Genomic DNA, 18,368 nt, shown 5'->3' with positions numbered 1-18,368 from the left:
TTTTGCAGCTAATCTTGCTTTGTGCCTTTCTATGGAGCCATCGAGATTGTGTTTAAGTTTGAAAATCCATTTGCATCCAATGGCTCTTTTGTTATCAGGTAGATCAGTAAGAGTCCAAGTGTTATTATCTTAGAGGGCAGCTAGTTCAGAGGCTATGGCTTGTTGCCATGGTTTGTGAAGTATAACATCCTTATAGGAAGTAGGTGTGGTGATGGATGAGATAGCTAGGGAGTAGTGTCTGTGAGATTGGGATAGGGGCTCATAGCTTAGGAATTGTTGTATAGGGTATTTAATTTTTGGTGAAGGTGATGGTAGGGAACTAGAGGCTAAGCTATAATGGTAGTCTTGGAGGTATGAGGGTGGCCTGGTTATTCTGGTGGATTGCCTAGTAGGTGGGTCAGGGTTGTTAACGGGGCTTGGTGACCTAGCAGCAGTGTTAGGGAATGAGTCATTATTGTTGTGAGGGATATGAGATTGGTGAGGAACAAGTTCATTCAGGTCAATGTCATAGGAAAATATTGAGTCAAAATTGTCATTTGATTCAGCAGAGTCATTCTGAGGTGATGTATGAGGTTCACTGTGCCTACATTGAAAAGGGTAAACATGTTCAAAGAAGGTTACATTTCTAGAAAGGAAGATTTGTCTATGAAGGCAATCTAAGACTAGATACCCCTTGGTGCCTTGCCTATAACCCAAAAAGACACATCTTCTTGACCAAGGGACAAGTTTGTGTCTTTTTGCTGCAAGAGTAGATGCATAACACAAACTGCCAAAAGTTCTAAGGTGAGTTAAGTCAGGCAAGGTTTTGTAGAGAACTTCGAAAGGGGACTTGTTTGAGAGATATTTGGTGGGCTGCCTGTTAATAAGATGGATGGAGTGGGCTATGGCATAGTTCCAGAAACATATAGGAAGGTTTGACTGGAATAATATGGATCTAGCAATGGTTAAGATGTGTTGATGTTTTCTCTCAGCAATTCCATTTTGCTGAGGGGATTCAACACACGAAGTTTGATGTTGTATCCCCTATTGAGCATAAAATTCAGTGAGGGATAACTCTTTGCCATTATCACTTCTAATGGCTTTGAGTTTGGAATCAAATTGTGTGTTGACATAATTTGCAAAAGTCTTTATGTGTTAGTTAACTTCAGCCTTGGTTCTCATGAAGAGAAGCCATGTGAATCTTGTGTGGTCATCCACAATGGTGAGGAAGTATTTGTGGCCATGTGTTGAGGGGACACAGAAAGGTCCCTATATGGACAAGATCAAAGGGTTTAGCAGTCCTTTAGATACTATCAGGATAAGGCAATCTTCTTTGTTTGGCCAAATGGCAAGTCTCATAAGGACTCATAGTTTTCTTACACTGAATGAAAGGAAATACGGATTGCATAACAAGCATTTTGTTGTGAGATAAATGTCCTAATCTACAATGCCATAAATTGTTATCACTATAGCTAGTAAAGGAATTAACAGAATGAGCAGTAGGCATTTTAAATTGTTGCTGGATCATTGCATATAATCCATTCTTCATGTTAGCTACAACAATCATCTTCAAGGATTGGGGTTCCTGTATGTCACAGTGTGTGTGTGAGAAAATCAATCTATATGGCAGTGATTTGATAAGTTTTGAAACTGAAATAAGATTGAAGTTGAAAGAGGGCAAACATAGGACATTGTTCAAGTAGAGTTGAGATGAGATCACCACTGTACCAGAGTAGTGAGCATTTAGGTTCTCTCCATTTGGCAGTTTGATAGAGATAGGTGTGATTTGTTTAAAAGATTGGAATCTTGATAGGGAGTAACACACATGATCTGTGGCTCCCATATCCAAGATCCAAGGATCAGACTGCCAAATGGTGGAACAAGTGTTGGTGTTACCTGAAGTTTTTGTGTTATGCAGGATTGATGCTGTTACAATTTGGTTTGCACTATGATGTTGAGGGTTGGATCGCTCTAAAAGTGACACAAGGCTTTTTTGCTGTTCCTGTGTTAGACCCAAGAGAGCTCCTTCGTTATGTTCCTTTGTTGATGAATCAGTGAGTTTGTTGGTGAATTGCTCATCCTCTATTGGTTCCTGAACCATGTAGCTATTTATGTTGTTCATGTTGGTGAAGTAATTTGGTGGAAAACCATGTTTTCTATAACATACATCTATGGTGTGGCCCTGTTTGTGACAGTATGTGCATATCTTGGTGCCTCTACCTCCTCTGGGATTGGATTGAGGTCTGGATTGGCTTGGCTGCCTTCCACCAGTTTGTCCATGAAATCCTTTGCCCCTGGTTCTGAATTTGTTGTCAATGTTATCATTGGAAATGTTTGCAATGAGCTTGCTGTCACCAGGGAGTATCGCGTTTTGTCTTTCCTTCTGAACAAGTAAGGAGAAAACTTTGTTGATTGAGGGCAGGGGGTCCATTAACATGATCTGGGTCTTTACTATAGAAAACTGGTCATTTAATCCCATTAAAAAGCAAATGACATAGTCATTTTCTATGTATTTCTTTATGATGGGAATGAGAGTGCACTTGCACTTCACCTCACATAGACATGAAGGAATAGGTTTGAATGTATTAAGTTGTTCGCATAGACCCTTGATCTGAGTGAAGTATGCACCAACTGAGAGGTTTCCTTGCTTGATAGAGTAAATCTCTCCCATTAATTCTGAAATTCTGAAAAGATCTCCTTGATAACACATTTCCTTCAAGTTATCCCAGATTTCTTGGCCAGTTTGCATCTATAGAATGCTTTGTGAGATTGATGAATCAACTGATTGGTTCAGCCAAGATACCACCAACTTGTTACACCTCTTCCAATAGGGATAGAATTGATCACTGATATTTGGTTTGGGAAGGGTTCCATCTACGAATTCAATCTTGTTCTTCGACTCAAGGGCCATCTCCATTGCTCTAGCCCAAGCGTGGTAGTTGTCACCATTCAAGATCGTTGTTACAATCTTTGATCCTGGATTTTCACTCGGATGTATGAAGTATGGATTTCCAGAATCTATCACTGTTGGTTGAGTGGCAAGCAGATTTGCCATTTGTTAGGAACTTTGGTTAGAGGAAAATGCGATGGAGGAGGCTATGAAAGATGGAAAGAGAAGCAACAGATCTTTATTGGGAGCGTGGCAGAGACACTTTCAATGAAGGTGCTCTGGTACCATGTAAAACATGGTTGCATCCATGCTTGCGAAGAAGAAGGTGATTGAAGAAGAAAGGAAAACAATGTATCAAAGAAGAAGAAGAAAAGGAAATGGTGTGAATTGAGATGTGAAATATTATTAGAAGAATTGAGTGAATAATCTGATTACATTAAGAAACAGAGAGAGGGATTTTAAAGAGTATGATAACTAACAAAACTGAATTAACTACCATAACCGTTTTTCCCGCCAAAACGGTTATGTGGTTTTTCTTCTTTCTTCTTCTTTCTTGGTCTGGTTTCTTCGATGTGGGCTTGGCCATGGCTAATAGATTTGGTGTCCAACATATGATTTTTTATTTTATCAATTATTGGTACTTGTAACATTACACAAGTGTACGATTATATCGGTTGGAACTATAACAACAATAAATATATATATAATGATGGTGTGTGTGATAATGACATGAATAAAATTGACATAATATCAATAAGACATTGTTTTTGTTTTAGTGGTGTAAGACATTACTAGATCACCATAACGGTTAAAAGGTTAAGATTTCAATTCTTAAGAGCAATACTTGTTAGAATGGGCAACCACACATCCAATAGAGATGAGTTCTTTGCCAAATATGTGAAAGGATACCCTTAGTAGTACCAAAAAAAATTGTGATAATAATTACAATAGTGACACCAATAATGACAATGACGATAATGACAAGAGAAAAAAAATAAGAAAAATATATTATAGTCAATATATATAGCTATATTATCAATTATAAAAATATTCAAAATATTAATTTTCCCTCACTTGATTTAATGAAGATACTAAGAAAGTTATTGCAATTTTTCTTTTGTAAAGCAATACAAACAAAAATTTTCATCTAACATGATATGTAACTAATAATGTATGATTGTTCATGGAACCAGATTTGCTCATTCATTGTGACTCATGGAAGCAAAATGACCCAGAAGAATTGATCTAGGGAGGCATGTGACTGAGCCAAGGTCTATGTGACATGACCGAGGGAGATGGGTCTCTAACTGTGCCAGGATATATGTGACTTGACCGAGAAAGATGGGCTTCTGATCCTGCTAAGGTGTATGCAGTTGACCGAGGAACATGGGCCAAGATGACCGAGAGACATGGTGCACCAGTCTAGCAAGACAAGGTGCAACTGACTGATGAGCGTTGACCTGGATGACCGAGGCATGGCGCACCAGAATGATCGAGGCACAGGTGCACTAGTCTGTCGAGGCAAGGCGCATTGGCGCATTAGTTTGGCCATTACTTGACGCATCAGGTAGGCCAAGTTGTGGCACAATGGAACTTCTAATGGTGCATCAGGCAATCTCATGAGACATTCAAGGGCATTTTTAATAATATGAGAAAATCAACAGAGCATTTTTAACACATGAGTTAATTAGGATATTTGTGATTAGTTGTTAAGTTGTTATTTTAATTATAGTTAGTTTTGCATTGACTGCTTGGGTGGTAAGTAACTTAGGTATACATAAACATTTTCTCTTCACTTTGTAAAATAACAATCATTTAGTCAATATAAATTTTACATGCATATCTAGGTATTGTAATTAATAATGAAGGGTTTAACTAGTATACATAATAAATGTCTCATACAGCCTTTGCAAAGAGAAACAAAGAACAAAATATTGTAAATCATTCTTGTATTTGAATACAAATTTGTCTTATTAAAATGTTTCTTTCTTCTTACTTTTCAAGTAACAATAATCTTGAGTACAAGTATGTGTGAATTTGACTTGGATAGGGTATGACTAAGTAATGTCTTTTTCATTATTATTTTTGGTTGAGTCTATTTTGTTTCCATAATCATGTTATTATAGGGTCCTAACAATTTTGAAGTTCACTAATCACATGTATATCTCAAATCAAGCAACTTTTTTAAGTGTTACCAAAGTGGAAATATAGATATGCATGACAATATAAACTTGATCAACAAAATAGTTCCATAAAGAATTTTAGTAATGGGGCAATCAGAAATGAGAAAACTGGAGTCATTCCTCCACACCATCTTCACCAATATTTTAATCATATTCCACAATTGTTGAAAATATGGCTGATATGGATGCAACTATAATTATAATGTCGTTGCAGACACTCCAAAAATATATTATTGTGAACACAATTATAAATATGTAATGCAATTTGAAATAGTAATGATATTGTTGTTGGTAAAAGTATCCATATTTTTTATTTTGTGTATTTTTGATAATGTAGAGTCCACAACAATAAAATAAGACAAATTTGGTTGAAATTGTTGAAGAATTGACAACATTTAGTTGAAGTTCTAAATGCTTTGCCTCAAATTAAGTTGTTCATAAAATATTCCACTTTGTCCTTCAACTAAAAGATGGCCAACTTCCACTCAAGCTCTATCTAATGTGATGCTTACTTCAAAGTTATCCATAAAAGAATCCAGTACAAGGCAATGTATTTTCAAGTTGCACTAGCCTGTACCAATTTTGTGTGTGATGGTTAATTTTTTGGCTCAACATAACCCTTGCCAAATGGTATGCTCTTCAAAATCAAAATCATGAGAAAGGAAAACAAATAAAAACAAGTAACATTTAAAAGACAAACATGAAAGAAGATGAAACTTCTTCTTCACATGTTAAGAAGATGTGTTTTTGCAAGGAGAACACCAAATATACTATATAAATAAAAAAAAACCACGACCACAGTGGGAGTCGAACCCACGACCTTCTGATCCGAAGTCAGACGCGCTAATCCACTGCGCTATGCGGTCTTTCATGGAAGGAAGGGATCCACATTACTATATAACCTAATGTATGTTTTTCATTAGAGGTTATCCCTATCCATGAGAAAAAGCATGTTTAATCCAAATGGATAATTATACTATATAAATCAATATTTATCCTGTTTTATCATGTTGTTTAAAATTATTCCTATCCTTTAGGATCTGTGTTTGAAAGTTTGATTTTAGAGGGAAAGAAAGAAAAGAGAAGACTTATTGATTATTCCTATCATGTTGAGAAGCATTGACTTATTGATTACTCCTTCTTGATTGAGTTAGTGTAATTTTTGTATAAATGAAAAAATAAAATTGCGTTGACAGTGTGTTGGCCACATGAAGCAACTTTTTTTTCAGAGACTATATCATACTTTTTTTAACAAATTCTGTAGAGCTTCCAAATGTGCAGATTCCCATTTGATGGTTGACATTCTTTAACAGAATTTTCTTTCATCCTTAACATACATAATTTGTTTCCAAAAAATATTGATATGTTGTTAAGGACTGTACAAGAAAAAGCTAGGAAACCCACATGTTTATCAGTCATCACCATTGCATACCTCAGAAGAAGAGAAAATATTATGATAACTACTGTGTTGTGTTTACCAGTTTGTACCAATATAATTGCAAGGTAGAGAATAGAGATTTATTCACACTTTATCAAATACAGAAATGTACTTACAAAAGGTCCATAATGTTACATATTATGTTCCTAAAGATAATTTCAATACAATGTTAGTCACACAAATTTCTTTGTACAAAAATCATCAAGATTTTGGAATTTGTGGCTGAAAATTTCAACCTGTGTGGGGGGTAATATGTATATGAATTGACTTTATACCATGATGACCATTTCTTCAGCTGAATTTTCCATCAGAATTATATCCTCATAACAGGAGATAAGTTGTCTCTTCAATCCACTATATGTTATTTTATTAAATGTTATATCTATTCTTTCATCCAAACATGTCAGCCTTTTATAGATGAACAAAACCTAACTTATCTCCTTATAACAGATATTTCATCCTCATTTTTGAATGTTGGTTAATTTGGTTAATCATGTTGTTAGTGCATCTGGAAGAGAATTAGGTGAACCAAGAATTTTACCACCAACATCAGGAAAGAACTCATAATCATTTAGCGCACTGACTTTTCCATCTCTGCTTACATGAACTGGATACTGCATCAAGTGTCCACTCATTTGATTCCCTTCATCAGACACAAATGTGGTCCAGTTTCTTTTGGCAATGTTGTTGACATGTCTAACACATTCCAAGCTGTGAGGTTCAGAAAAAGTGTCATCAAGTCTACCTAGGTGTTCAGCCCATAGAGACATTCTGTATCCATATACCTACATCAATACAATGTCTTAATTCACTATTACTAGGAAAAGAAAATATGAAATTACATAACCTGGCTGGACCTATATGTCATGCTAGTATTCACAGAATCTGGTTTTATGCTGTGAGTCCACTATGAGAGGGTGTTTGATAAGAGTAAAAATGTATATAAAAGAGGGAAGAGGAAAGTTTGGCTAAGTAAATAGCAAACTTCCTACTTTACCCTTAGGTAGTTAATTCGGTTAGGAAGTCTATAAATAGTAAGAGGTGTCTATGGTAGTTAGTCAGTTAGAAAAATCAATTCTGATTTGGGGAAATCAGAGGGAGTTAGGATTGTGGAATCCTAGAGTGTTCTTCTTCTTCTTCTACTTGTAAAGCTACTCTTCATGCTAATACAATTTCTTAGAAACCTGCCAAGAATCATGTTGATTCTAGTTTAGGGGCATTTCCATTCAATTTCCTATCCTCTTTCATTAGATACCAGTGCTTAACAGTGTTATTAGTTATGTTTACAATGATTCATTCATGTGAAACATTATACAATAGGCTTTATAAATTGTTAACTGAGTGGTGGGTTGGCTCAATATCCATGCCTATCATATGCCTTTGTGGGACTATCATACTCCTCATGTAGTCATGTGAGAAGATATACAGAATTTGGTATGCTTTTGGAACCTCAAGATTATACTTTCACCACTATATGAGCATCTTATGATTGTTGGAGAAATTAAAGACGAGTAAGGATACTCTCCATTAGTGGAGAGACAATTATTACAAAAAACAGAAAAATAATAATAGATAGGTGTTTTCCGACAGGGAGAATAATCTCTTTCAAGACGCAGAGATCAACGAAGTGAGGTTTCCTCTCCCAACTAAATATTTTCTTGCCCCCAACAAATATTAACTCTTATATCATGCTTAAAGAACCTAGCTACCTACCATCTTTATGGGCATTTTAGTAACCATATGAGCTTTTATGTTTGAAAGTCATGATAATTTAGTATCTTATATGAATTGTGATCTAAGCCATATTTAGTGTCTTGTTTCAACTTGTATCCGTCTAGTTCTTGTGTTAGGAACATGTGCTATACAAAACAAGCCAAGGAGAAATGGAGAACATGCATATACTTTCATACTTATATTAATATTCTCAATCCAAACCTGGCCATATGGATGAGAATTCTTTTCTGTCCATGTATATTTTGGTTGATATGCACCCATAGCTATTTCTGTGTCTCTTGAACCATCCATTGATCTTTGGTTTATATTAGCAGATCCCATTATCACATATTCATCATCAACTATCATTCCCTTAGCATGAACATAAATCATAAAACGTCTGAATTTTCTAACTGATGCCTGATTAAAGAAAGATGAACAAAATAATCATAAGATCACAACATTGGTGTATTGGAAAAATATGAACTTGATTTTTATTTGGTTCGGGTCTGTTTGCGAGTTGAATTTTGGATGGGAAGGGAAGACTTGAGAGCCATGAAATACACTGGAGTTTAGATGGCTTCCAAAGTCTTTCTTTTTCATTCATTCCTCTCCAAAACTCAACTCGCAAACAGACTCTTAGAAAAACTGAAATGTAGTCTAGCATACCAAAGCCCGGTGTTCTGATGACTGATTCGATTTCGGCGATGATGAATTTTCTGAGGATCCTTGTTCTCTCCTTCCAAGGCAGTAAAAATTGAGATAATCTCGAGGATGATACTTATTGGAGAGACCTTCTTTGAAGAGGGCATCTGCAATAATTCTGTACATCATAGACATTGTTTGTCCCTGTACTCATTCAAATGAAGAGGTTGTAAATAGTAACTACCTTCAAATTTCAATCATATCCATAATTCATCATCACTCATGTACATATATTGAATATTGGAAAGATCAGATTCAATTTCACCCTTTGGTTTTGTTAAAGATAGTTAGAATTAGTTGAATTGTTACTAGCTTTATTTGGCTATATAAGCCTGTATTGTATTGTATATTTTTGCACTACTTGCATTTCTATTACAATCAATTTTAGTTTTTCTCTCATTTTCTGTTACTAGACTCTGCCATGTTCTTTAACACACTCTTATATGCTTGTAAGTTCATTTCCTACAACCAAAGTGTATACTTGTTCCTTGGGGGAAGGGAATTCTTAGTCGCTATTACATAAAATGAAAGGTGAGCCTTGGTATAATGGCAAGGTTGTTTGCCTTATAACCTGAAGGCCATGGCGGGTTCATTTGCAAGGACAAGACCGTGTACACATATCCGCACTCACCCTATCAGGTTGGAGCCTCATGCACTGGGCCACCCATAAAAAAAAATGTATATATCTTTTATTGTTTTTTTGGTCTGCTATTAAGCTTCAAACTAAATGTTACCACTCATAACTTTCTAATTAATACATAATTACAGACACATGAGCAGTACTGGAATGCCAAACTTGAAATATTTAACAAGAAGGGAACACAGACTAAAACTTAGTCTAACCTGCCAGAACAAGATTTCTTGAACAGCAGCACTAGTTGGAACCCCCTCTGGCCACATTGGTATAACTATGTACACACAAAAACGCTCTTTCGCCGTGATCTTGCTAGTGATTTTCAATGCGAGCTCCATCGGAACCAAGTGATTTGCACCTGAATAAGAAATCATATGCTTTCACATGCATGAAATATGTGCTTGTAAAAACTACAGCAATATGCACATGACAAATCAATTAAATGCTTTACTTTATCTACCTGCATTTTTATATGAAGGCCAATGATATGATGAACCAAGAAAATACTGATTCTCAATATATATGAAGTGTTGAGCTGATCTTATTGCCTTTACATAAGCAGCATGGATACTTTGATCTACTTTCAAATTTTTTCCACATAAAAGGTTCTGCAAAAAATTAATGAAGTTAAGTAAGACTAATTTAGTTCAATATAACATGAAACCACACTGCAACACAAAGTTAATGAAAATCAGTTTCATGCAACTTAAAAAATTAATTTTCTTATAGAGCAGAAGTGATTATCATGTACAACCTTATTCTCACCTCAGCCTTAGCTTTGTCAAAATCCTTTGGAAAACCCTTCACAGATCCTGAATCTATGGACCGAAATACCTGTATTAATTAATGCTTGTTCATAATCTTTAATTGGATTTTATCAACATGGAAGGCACATATCATCAGATTATATGAACATATTTCCTTCATACCTGCACATGCCAATTCTCAGGATCATTTTCATCAGTTACATGAACAGATTTATCACCATGAAGACCACTAGATGGACTGAGAATCCATGAAATTCGGTCGAGCCTTAACAAAGCATCGTCATGCCAATTTGTCACCTTTTTTAGCCTAAAGTCGCGCCATTTTTTGGCTTTCCTCCATCTTTGCTCAAAATTGGTCAATATATCATATGCAGCTGGACCTTCAACTTTGCAGTGTAAATCATGCCATGGTTGCCTTGGTCCATATGAACTTATCTGTATCACATAGTCCACAATTTCATCAAATTACGTTCGCAATTTCTCATTTGACACTTATTTTTCTTTTATCTTTTCTTGGTGCTAATCTGTGCTTTTACTTCCCTATTATCTTTAATCATATCAATATGAGAATGCCACCATTTTATAGCATTCCCTAGTAAAACAAAAGAAGGCATACTTCATTATTGTGAATTCTTTATGTTCTACAAGTAAATCATGCTTGTAAGTTACTGAACCAAGCACACAAAAATGAAATAAACAACAAACAAATTATCACATACTGAGATTATCAAGCATGTAAAAGCTATATTAATAGCACAATATGCACTTACTTGAAATGTAGGATTATGATAATCATTGTGAAAGACAGTATCTAGATCAACGAAAAGCCGATGTTGAGGTGTGTCATATCTGCCATCACATAGATCCAAACCACCAATAAAAGCAGTTATTTTCCTGTTATTCCCAGATGCTTGAGTGTCCAAAATCACACATTTCTGGTGATGTGTAAAGAGGGTTCCTACAACCTGGATCAAAAGATTCAATCAAATTTGTACTGTTTTAACTAAAAGATAAAAGTACTCTATCAATGACTATTAAGTATGAATTAATGTGAAGTCTTCTAGTTAAGAAATAGTGCCATTGTGTGAACTAGTATATTTATCCTACATAACTTTAAATTCAAGTGCATGAAATCCATGCCTGTTGCTTGAAAATGCTGAGCTTATTGCTTGCGTAACGTGGAGATAGGACACAATGAACGGTTGAGTGTTTGAAATACTTCTTAGTTTGTTCATCATGTGTCTGCATGACTCCATCCTGCAATTATAAGAAACAATTACTACAATGTTATATTATAAGTTCTATAAGGACTAATACGGCGAAATTTTAAAACTTTCGAAGATTTATTTGGTGACACGACTTTCGCAACCAAACTGTTTTCATAGAAAATCAACATAAACTTATGAAATACAGAACTCATGTTTAATTTTGTCACCAAGTATGAAAAGAATTTACTGTTTTGATAAGAAATTTGTCATGTGAGGTTCTGTCATCCCAAATCAGCATAACGACGCGAACCCCTTCTTGTGACTTGTACTTCAAAAGCTCTCCAAGTGTAAGTTCTCCACCAGATGGCAATGGTTTTGTTGGCTCTCTAACAAGCTTAACAGGGTGATAAATTGACCATCCTATAACATATATTAAGTGATGAGCTTCCAAAATTGCATGGCATATATCTTCCCAACACTTACCTTGATGAAACACTTTTCCATCCTCTAATGGAATCTCAGGTAGCATACCATCTGGTACATGTGCATCTTGATATAGGGTCACATTCCCTCCTTTCCTAAGAGGAAAATATGTTCTAGGAACCCCTAAAGGAGCTGTCACATCCCCTCCATTTTCGGAAGGGTCGTTATTAACTCCAATAGGCCTAAACTGAACAGAAATATGCAACTCAGGATAAGGTTTTAAGCAGTTTCCATATTGGCCAATAATTGGAAACCAATCATTTATAAGGTTCCCTGATAAAATCTTTTGAGCAGGTATATCCACTACTCCGATTAGTTCAGCGCCAAGAACATCGTCGTCTTTGACAAGAAACTCCAATTTTGTAGCAGGGTGTGCAACTGGTACAAGAAAATGTTCATCCCACATAGGATTTTCACAATTAGGAATCACTCTTGTTTGAGCTATTGTTGCACCTCCTAGGCAAATAGAGACATAAGGGTCACTTGTTATCATCTTATGATTCCCTGAATGGGTCTTAAGTCCTTTTACAAAAGGAGGGGTGCAAATGTTTCCCATTGTGATGCATTTTCTGAATGTCTCAGAAGATAAATCCAAATTTGGAAGAGATTTTGCTTCTATTATTATCAGATCCAAATCACCATGTATGAAAACTGAATCCTTATTCTCAGATTCCTTCTTTTGAGACTTATGAGAAATGTCACCATTACCATCCATTTCAACCTTAGAGAACTCAAACTTATCCTAACAAAATGATAACTTGATGCTATAAAACTCCAGAGAAGGGTTGAATCCAGTATGTGAGAACTCAACAAATCTAAGTTTGCATGCATTTCATTATGGGCAAGATATTTTTACAACCTCAAAATCCTTATATCTTCCTTATATGGTTGTGACTTGTGATGCAAGAAAAAATGGTTACATGAGAAAAGAGAGATGAAGATTAAGAGTATGTGGATTCAGATAACAATGTTGTTCCAAAGCATGTGACAAACACCACATCACAAGGAGCAAGGAGCAAGAAGAGGTTATGTTGGCCGAAAATGGTGGAAATTTGATGGACCTAGAAACCATCTTTCTTTTGATTTTCCAATTTTAGAATAGGCAAATTCATAAGAAAACCCATGCATGAGAGAAAATACACTACTTTCACATTTATGGGTATAGGAAACAAAGAAAGTTAGGACATAATGTTAATTGATAATAAAGTATTTTCTTTGACTAAATTGTTATAAAAAAATGTTCTCCATGCTATAAATAATGAGAGTTATTATGTTAAGACATATATTTAGAATTAGGGCAACCTATAAATAATTTATCATAGGTAATGTACGTATGATAAATTATAAATCATTTCAAATTCCAAAATGCTGGTTTAAAATGTAATATTGAAAAATAAATGGAAATGAATTGTAATATGCTTTCAAATTGCAGTTTCAAATTTCAAATTGCATGCCCTACTTCTGACTATTATTATGAAAATTGACTAGATTTTTTAAATTAAACTTTCAAATTGCATTTCGAAGAAAGTTTAAAATTTATGCACTGACAGTACACGACTTACCATTGATTTGTATTATTTTTGTTTGACAGTCAATGATGTTTAATAAATCAATAGTGGATAATTTGCTAACAGTGTAAAAAACATTTACACTGACTTACACTAGGATAAAAAACACTTACATTGTCAATGTAAAAAACACTTATCAGTCTATACATATTAGATCCTTTTCCAAAAATGTCTTTGTAAATTAATATTGTGTAGTTTTCATCTATTTCTTTGTAATTTTTTAAGAGTATTTTCAATGTTGTTTTACTCTTGACTCTCAATATTGCCACATTTAATTGTCTATATGTGTGTCGTAAATATAAAATGATAGCAAATATTTGTGTTTATCAACACTCCAATCTATAAAACTCAATTGATTAAAACACATTTTTGTAAATGGTATTCGAAAGACATCCACAATCATACATAAGTAATATGAAGTCATACAAAAGAGAGACAAATATTTATAGTATCAAAGTTTTTTTCAATTTCATTATATCATCTATTTTTTATATGTAATGAAAAATGACTTTTAAATATAAAAGATGTATTACGTACTAATTATGTATAAACTTTATATTTACTAATGTGTACAGGCACTTCGTATCTACCAGTCGATATTATATGATACTACGTATTCAATTTTTATATATTTTATTTTTAGAATTAGAATGTATTTGTTATAATTTTTATGTATTTATGATAATGTTCAATTTAATGTGAAAGATATAGTCAATTAATGTGTTGGTGGTGTTTATTTATGATTATATGGTCTTTTTGTAAAAATTAATAATGTGAAGGGCAAAATAGAAAATAGAAATTACACCATGGTGGAAGTTACACCATGTTTTGCCTTTATATATAGTATAGATAATACATTAATATTATGCTTCATTCACCAACAACCAAGTCTTCCGAACAATTTCATAATACTCAATCATAAATCATATTCATTGAAAAGTATTGATGTAGGATGACAATGCGTTCGAGTAGTGCACTACCAGACCTATCCAGTTCAACCATTTTGGGATCTAGACCCACGCAAGTACCCAATATACCCATTGGTTCTTGGTACCCAATGGATCTATAGGTATCCATAAATTTAGAAAATATTTAATAATTTTTTTAAAACAACTTACATATTTGCACATGTTTCTTATATTCATGTGTATCATTGGTAATTTGGGTCACGTCTATGGGTCCCCTCACCCACCTGCACATTTGGGCGGAAAATGCATGAAAAATATATTCATCCATCCTAAAATGTTCGCTCATTATGTCCTTTTCGCTCACGAGCATTTCAAACGGGTGGGCAAAGCGGCCCACGAGCATTAATGAATAATACAGTAAGAAATTTGATGGGTCAAGTATGACAAGAGTAATTCATGTTTTCACCACTCGAGTACAATGTAGCAATTTTCCAAATATAATATCTTACCAATTAACTTCATGTCTGGTTTATGCAAAACAATGTGTTATGTTTTGTATTTTGAATCACACTATCACACTGTGTAATCTCAAGTAAGATAACGTGAATATTGCAATGTTTCAACAGTGAAATGAAAAATAAGAGACAATATATAATATTTTGCAATGTTCCATGTTCTAAATCATTTTAGTTTTTTAAAATTTAGGGTGACTTGCAAGTCCGCTCTGCCTATGTTTAGAGTGATCAGAACATCATATTTTATGTCCTATTTAAAAACAGACATACTCATGTCCACTCTAATTTTGGTGAGTATTGTGTGGATATACAAGGTGGCCCTAATTGTCAATGATAGTAATTGTGTTATTTTAGACAAAATGATAATAACAATTATAAAATATAGTTAAAGTACAAACACACAAATTTAAATTGTCACTTAAATATAATATTTTTACTAAAAAATATAATTTAAAATAAGAGAATAAAACAAATCAAACATCTAATATCACTTCATCAACATAAAATTACTTCATAGTTACGGATTAACAAATATAACATCAATGGTTAAGAATATAACATTACAATTATGACTAGAAATATGTCTAACTATTATTATTATTGTTATATATATTTATGAATTGTGGGTCTAGGTACCTCATTACTTATCCTGATCCGTTCAATAGCGGGTTTCAAAATCTTTGGCTTCAACTACCTACGAGTCCAAAAACATGGACACATAACCGACTCGTTGCGTGTATTATCGGCGAGTACATGCAGATCCAGGTACCCATTGCTATTCCTATATTGATGTCTAAATTTTTCTTATCATTTTGCCTATGGTTTTTTGGTTTCTCTCTTCCTTTAAGAATTGAACTAGACTTCATTTGATCTACTTTCCTTATGTAGCTTTTTTTCGTCTCCTCTACACATACCCAAGCAGCCTAAGGTGTGATTATACCATCTTTTCTTCAATAGAAACTACTTCAATTTTCTCTCTAATGCATTCATTTCTAATCATATCTTTGTCTAGTGTGTCTAGACATCCAACGAAATATTCTCATCTTTTTTGTACTACTAAGTGTATCCATTGAGTAAGGAACTAATCTCTTTTGAGGTGTGTGACTGTCATTCCAATAAGTTCGCTACTAGGAATATCACCTTTGACCTTTTGATAATCATGAAAATCTAGTGGGTCTTACACTACTAGATTAATGTCTTGTTGCTGATCAACATTTTCATCTTTGCTACATGACATATATTCTTTTGTTGATATTTTATCACCCAACATAATACATTAATAAAATAATAGACTCTATGTAGTAGAAATGAGAATATTACTTGAATGATTAGATACATCAGACAAAATTGGACGACATTAGACCTTATTCCTTGTGGTTTTTAAATAGGTGTAAAGATAAAATAATGAAAAATAAATGTACTAATAATACTCCGCAGTAGAAAATGCATGTGCTACTGCCACTGATTATAACTCTTACTCAACCCAAGAAAAGAAAGAATTGGAAAGAAAACACACAAGATTTACTTAAATTGTCTCAAACAAGCATGTGCAAGAAACAATAAGGACAACATAAACACTACTAAAGCTACAAGAAAGAATTAAACCAGTAAGTAATATAAAAGAAAACCCAACACTTGTTGGGAGGGATAATTACGAACTCCAAATAGAGTGATAAGATATCTTTGATAGTACCAAAAAATTTATTAAGAAATAGTAAGCAAAAATTGGCCAAAGAGTCCAAATAGCCAATATCACAAACAAAAGAGACAACAAAACATCATATTAAGATAAGTAACACATGTTCACATTAGAAGAATACTTTGCACCACTCTATGTGTCATCAGCTGAGTTGAAAAAATATATTTAAGTTAAAAGTTTAATTATTAAATATATTTTTTAACCAATAACAAATTATAGTAAATGATTGACACAAACTATGAGATATAAGTAACATCGTTTACATTACACATGACCACTTTTAACCAGTAAGCTATTCCTCCTTATGTGTCTCAATGACAACATCTGACTGAGGATAAGCAACATATGTTAGAACAAACCCTTCATCTACTTGTTCATCATCAAGGAAGCTACCATCAGTTTGGTCAACTTTCCCTTGCTTAACTTTCCCATGCTTAACTTTCCCAGCACAAGAAGAACATGAACTAGCCCTACAAGAGTAGGGTAGGTCAATCCATTCTTCTTCAGCTTGATCAAGGATATAAACATCATCTGGGCAGTTAAATTTTTGAGTTCCTGATGAGGTAGCCAATATCACAAACAAAAGAGACACAATAAAACATCATATTAAGATAAGTAACACATGTTCACATTAAGAGCATACTTTGCACCACTCTATGTGTTATCAGTTGAGTTGAAAAAATGTATTTAAGTTAAAAGTTAATTATTAAGTATTTTTTTAACCAATCATAAATTATAGTAAATGATTGATACAAACTGTGAGATAGAAGATGTAACATCGTTTACATTACACATGACCACTTTTAACCAGTAAGCTCTTCCTCCTTATGTGTCTCAATGACAACATCTGACTGAGGATAAGCAACATATGTTAGAACAAACCCTTCATCTACTTGTTCATCATCAAGGAAGCTACCATCAGTTTGGTCCACTTTCCCTTGCTTAACTTTCCCAACACAAGAAGAACATGAACCAGTCCTACAAGAGTAGGGTAGGTCAATCCCTTCTTCCTCAGCTTGATCAAGGATATAAACATCATCTGGACAGTTAAATTCTTGAGTTCCTGATGGGGCAATGACCTTAACTTTGTAGGTGTCCACGACAGTAACAAGGTCACGTCCAGTTAATTTTTTTTGCTGAAAATAATATTTATGTAGTAGCTGCAGCATATTAGTTAAGATAAGATGAATAACTTAATAAAATAAGATTTAACGAATCACATATGGTTGAGTTTTTCAAACTTGAATGGCTAACGACGTCAAGAATAAAATATTGAAATTGATATCTCAAGCTAATCGTCTCTTGCTCATTAAAATCTATAAGATTGATTTTTTAGACAAAAAATACATATATTACCAATATTAAATGACATAAATGTCATTAGGAAATATAATATCAATACATACATAATATCTTTACTCAAATGTAAAATCATTAGACACTCAAATGAAGTCATATTATTATAAAGAACCTTACCATCTATATGTTTAAGACAACTTGTCCATCATGTATAACTTTTAAAATGATTACACAAGTTGGATTTATCAAGCTACAAATTAAAGAAATATGTGAGCTTCACTGAATATCTCCATAAAGATAGACGTTGTTTGGGTGAGGCAAAGAGATTACATCTTTTATTCCAAAAAATGTGTTACTCTATGTACCACTTGTTATAATT

General features: G+C 33.8%; 3 protein-coding genes, 1 long non-coding RNA gene and 1 other non-coding gene across 5 annotated transcripts; 1 reads left to right on the top strand and 4 right to left on the bottom strand.

Moving 5' to 3' along the window:
• LOC109342873 lies at positions 130 to 2,728 on the bottom strand. Its single transcript, XM_019580949.1, has 4 exons — positions 1,805 to 2,728; positions 1,144 to 1,248; positions 671 to 1,023; positions 130 to 583 (listed from the first exon to the last, which is right to left on the bottom strand). The coding sequence occupies exons 1-4, from the start codon at positions 2,726 to 2,728 to the stop codon at positions 130 to 132; spliced, it is 1,836 nt and encodes a 611-aa protein (XP_019436494.1).
• LOC109342791 lies at positions 2,729 to 3,034 on the bottom strand. The gene has a single exon (XM_019580826.1). It carries the CDS (start codon positions 3,032 to 3,034, stop codon positions 2,729 to 2,731), a length of 306 nt encoding a protein of 101 aa, XP_019436371.1.
• LOC109348233 lies at positions 4,015 to 17,038 on the top strand. The gene is made up of 3 exons (XR_002107713.1): positions 4,015 to 4,028; positions 4,296 to 4,304; positions 16,941 to 17,038. It is a non-coding gene; the product is annotated as an uncharacterized LOC109348233 (long non-coding RNA).
• On the bottom strand, positions 5,845 to 5,918 carry TRNAR-UCG. The gene has a single exon. It is a non-coding gene; the product is annotated as a tRNA-Arg (tRNA).
• On the bottom strand, positions 6,822 to 12,969 carry LOC109348226 (phospholipase D delta-like). The gene is made up of 11 exons (XM_019588534.1): positions 12,807 to 12,969; positions 11,765 to 12,742; positions 11,450 to 11,566; positions 11,080 to 11,274; positions 10,472 to 10,744; positions 10,308 to 10,376; positions 10,003 to 10,150; positions 9,752 to 9,900; positions 8,873 to 9,052; positions 8,426 to 8,623; positions 6,822 to 7,275 (listed from the first exon to the last, which is right to left on the bottom strand). Exons 2-11 carry the CDS (start codon positions 12,713 to 12,715, stop codon positions 6,982 to 6,984), a joined length of 2,574 nt encoding a protein of 857 aa, XP_019444079.1. The 5' UTR covers positions 12,716 to 12,742; positions 12,807 to 12,969; the 3' UTR covers positions 6,822 to 6,981.

The sequence above is a fragment of the Lupinus angustifolius genome, chromosome LG01 (assembly GCF_001865875.1).
Source record: "Lupinus angustifolius cultivar Tanjil chromosome LG01, LupAngTanjil_v1.0, whole genome shotgun sequence".
NCBI lineage: Eukaryota > Viridiplantae > Streptophyta > Magnoliopsida > Fabales > Fabaceae > Lupinus > Lupinus angustifolius.
The sequence above is the reverse complement of the archived record's forward strand: the minus strand, read 5'-3'. Positions and strand labels throughout refer to the sequence as shown.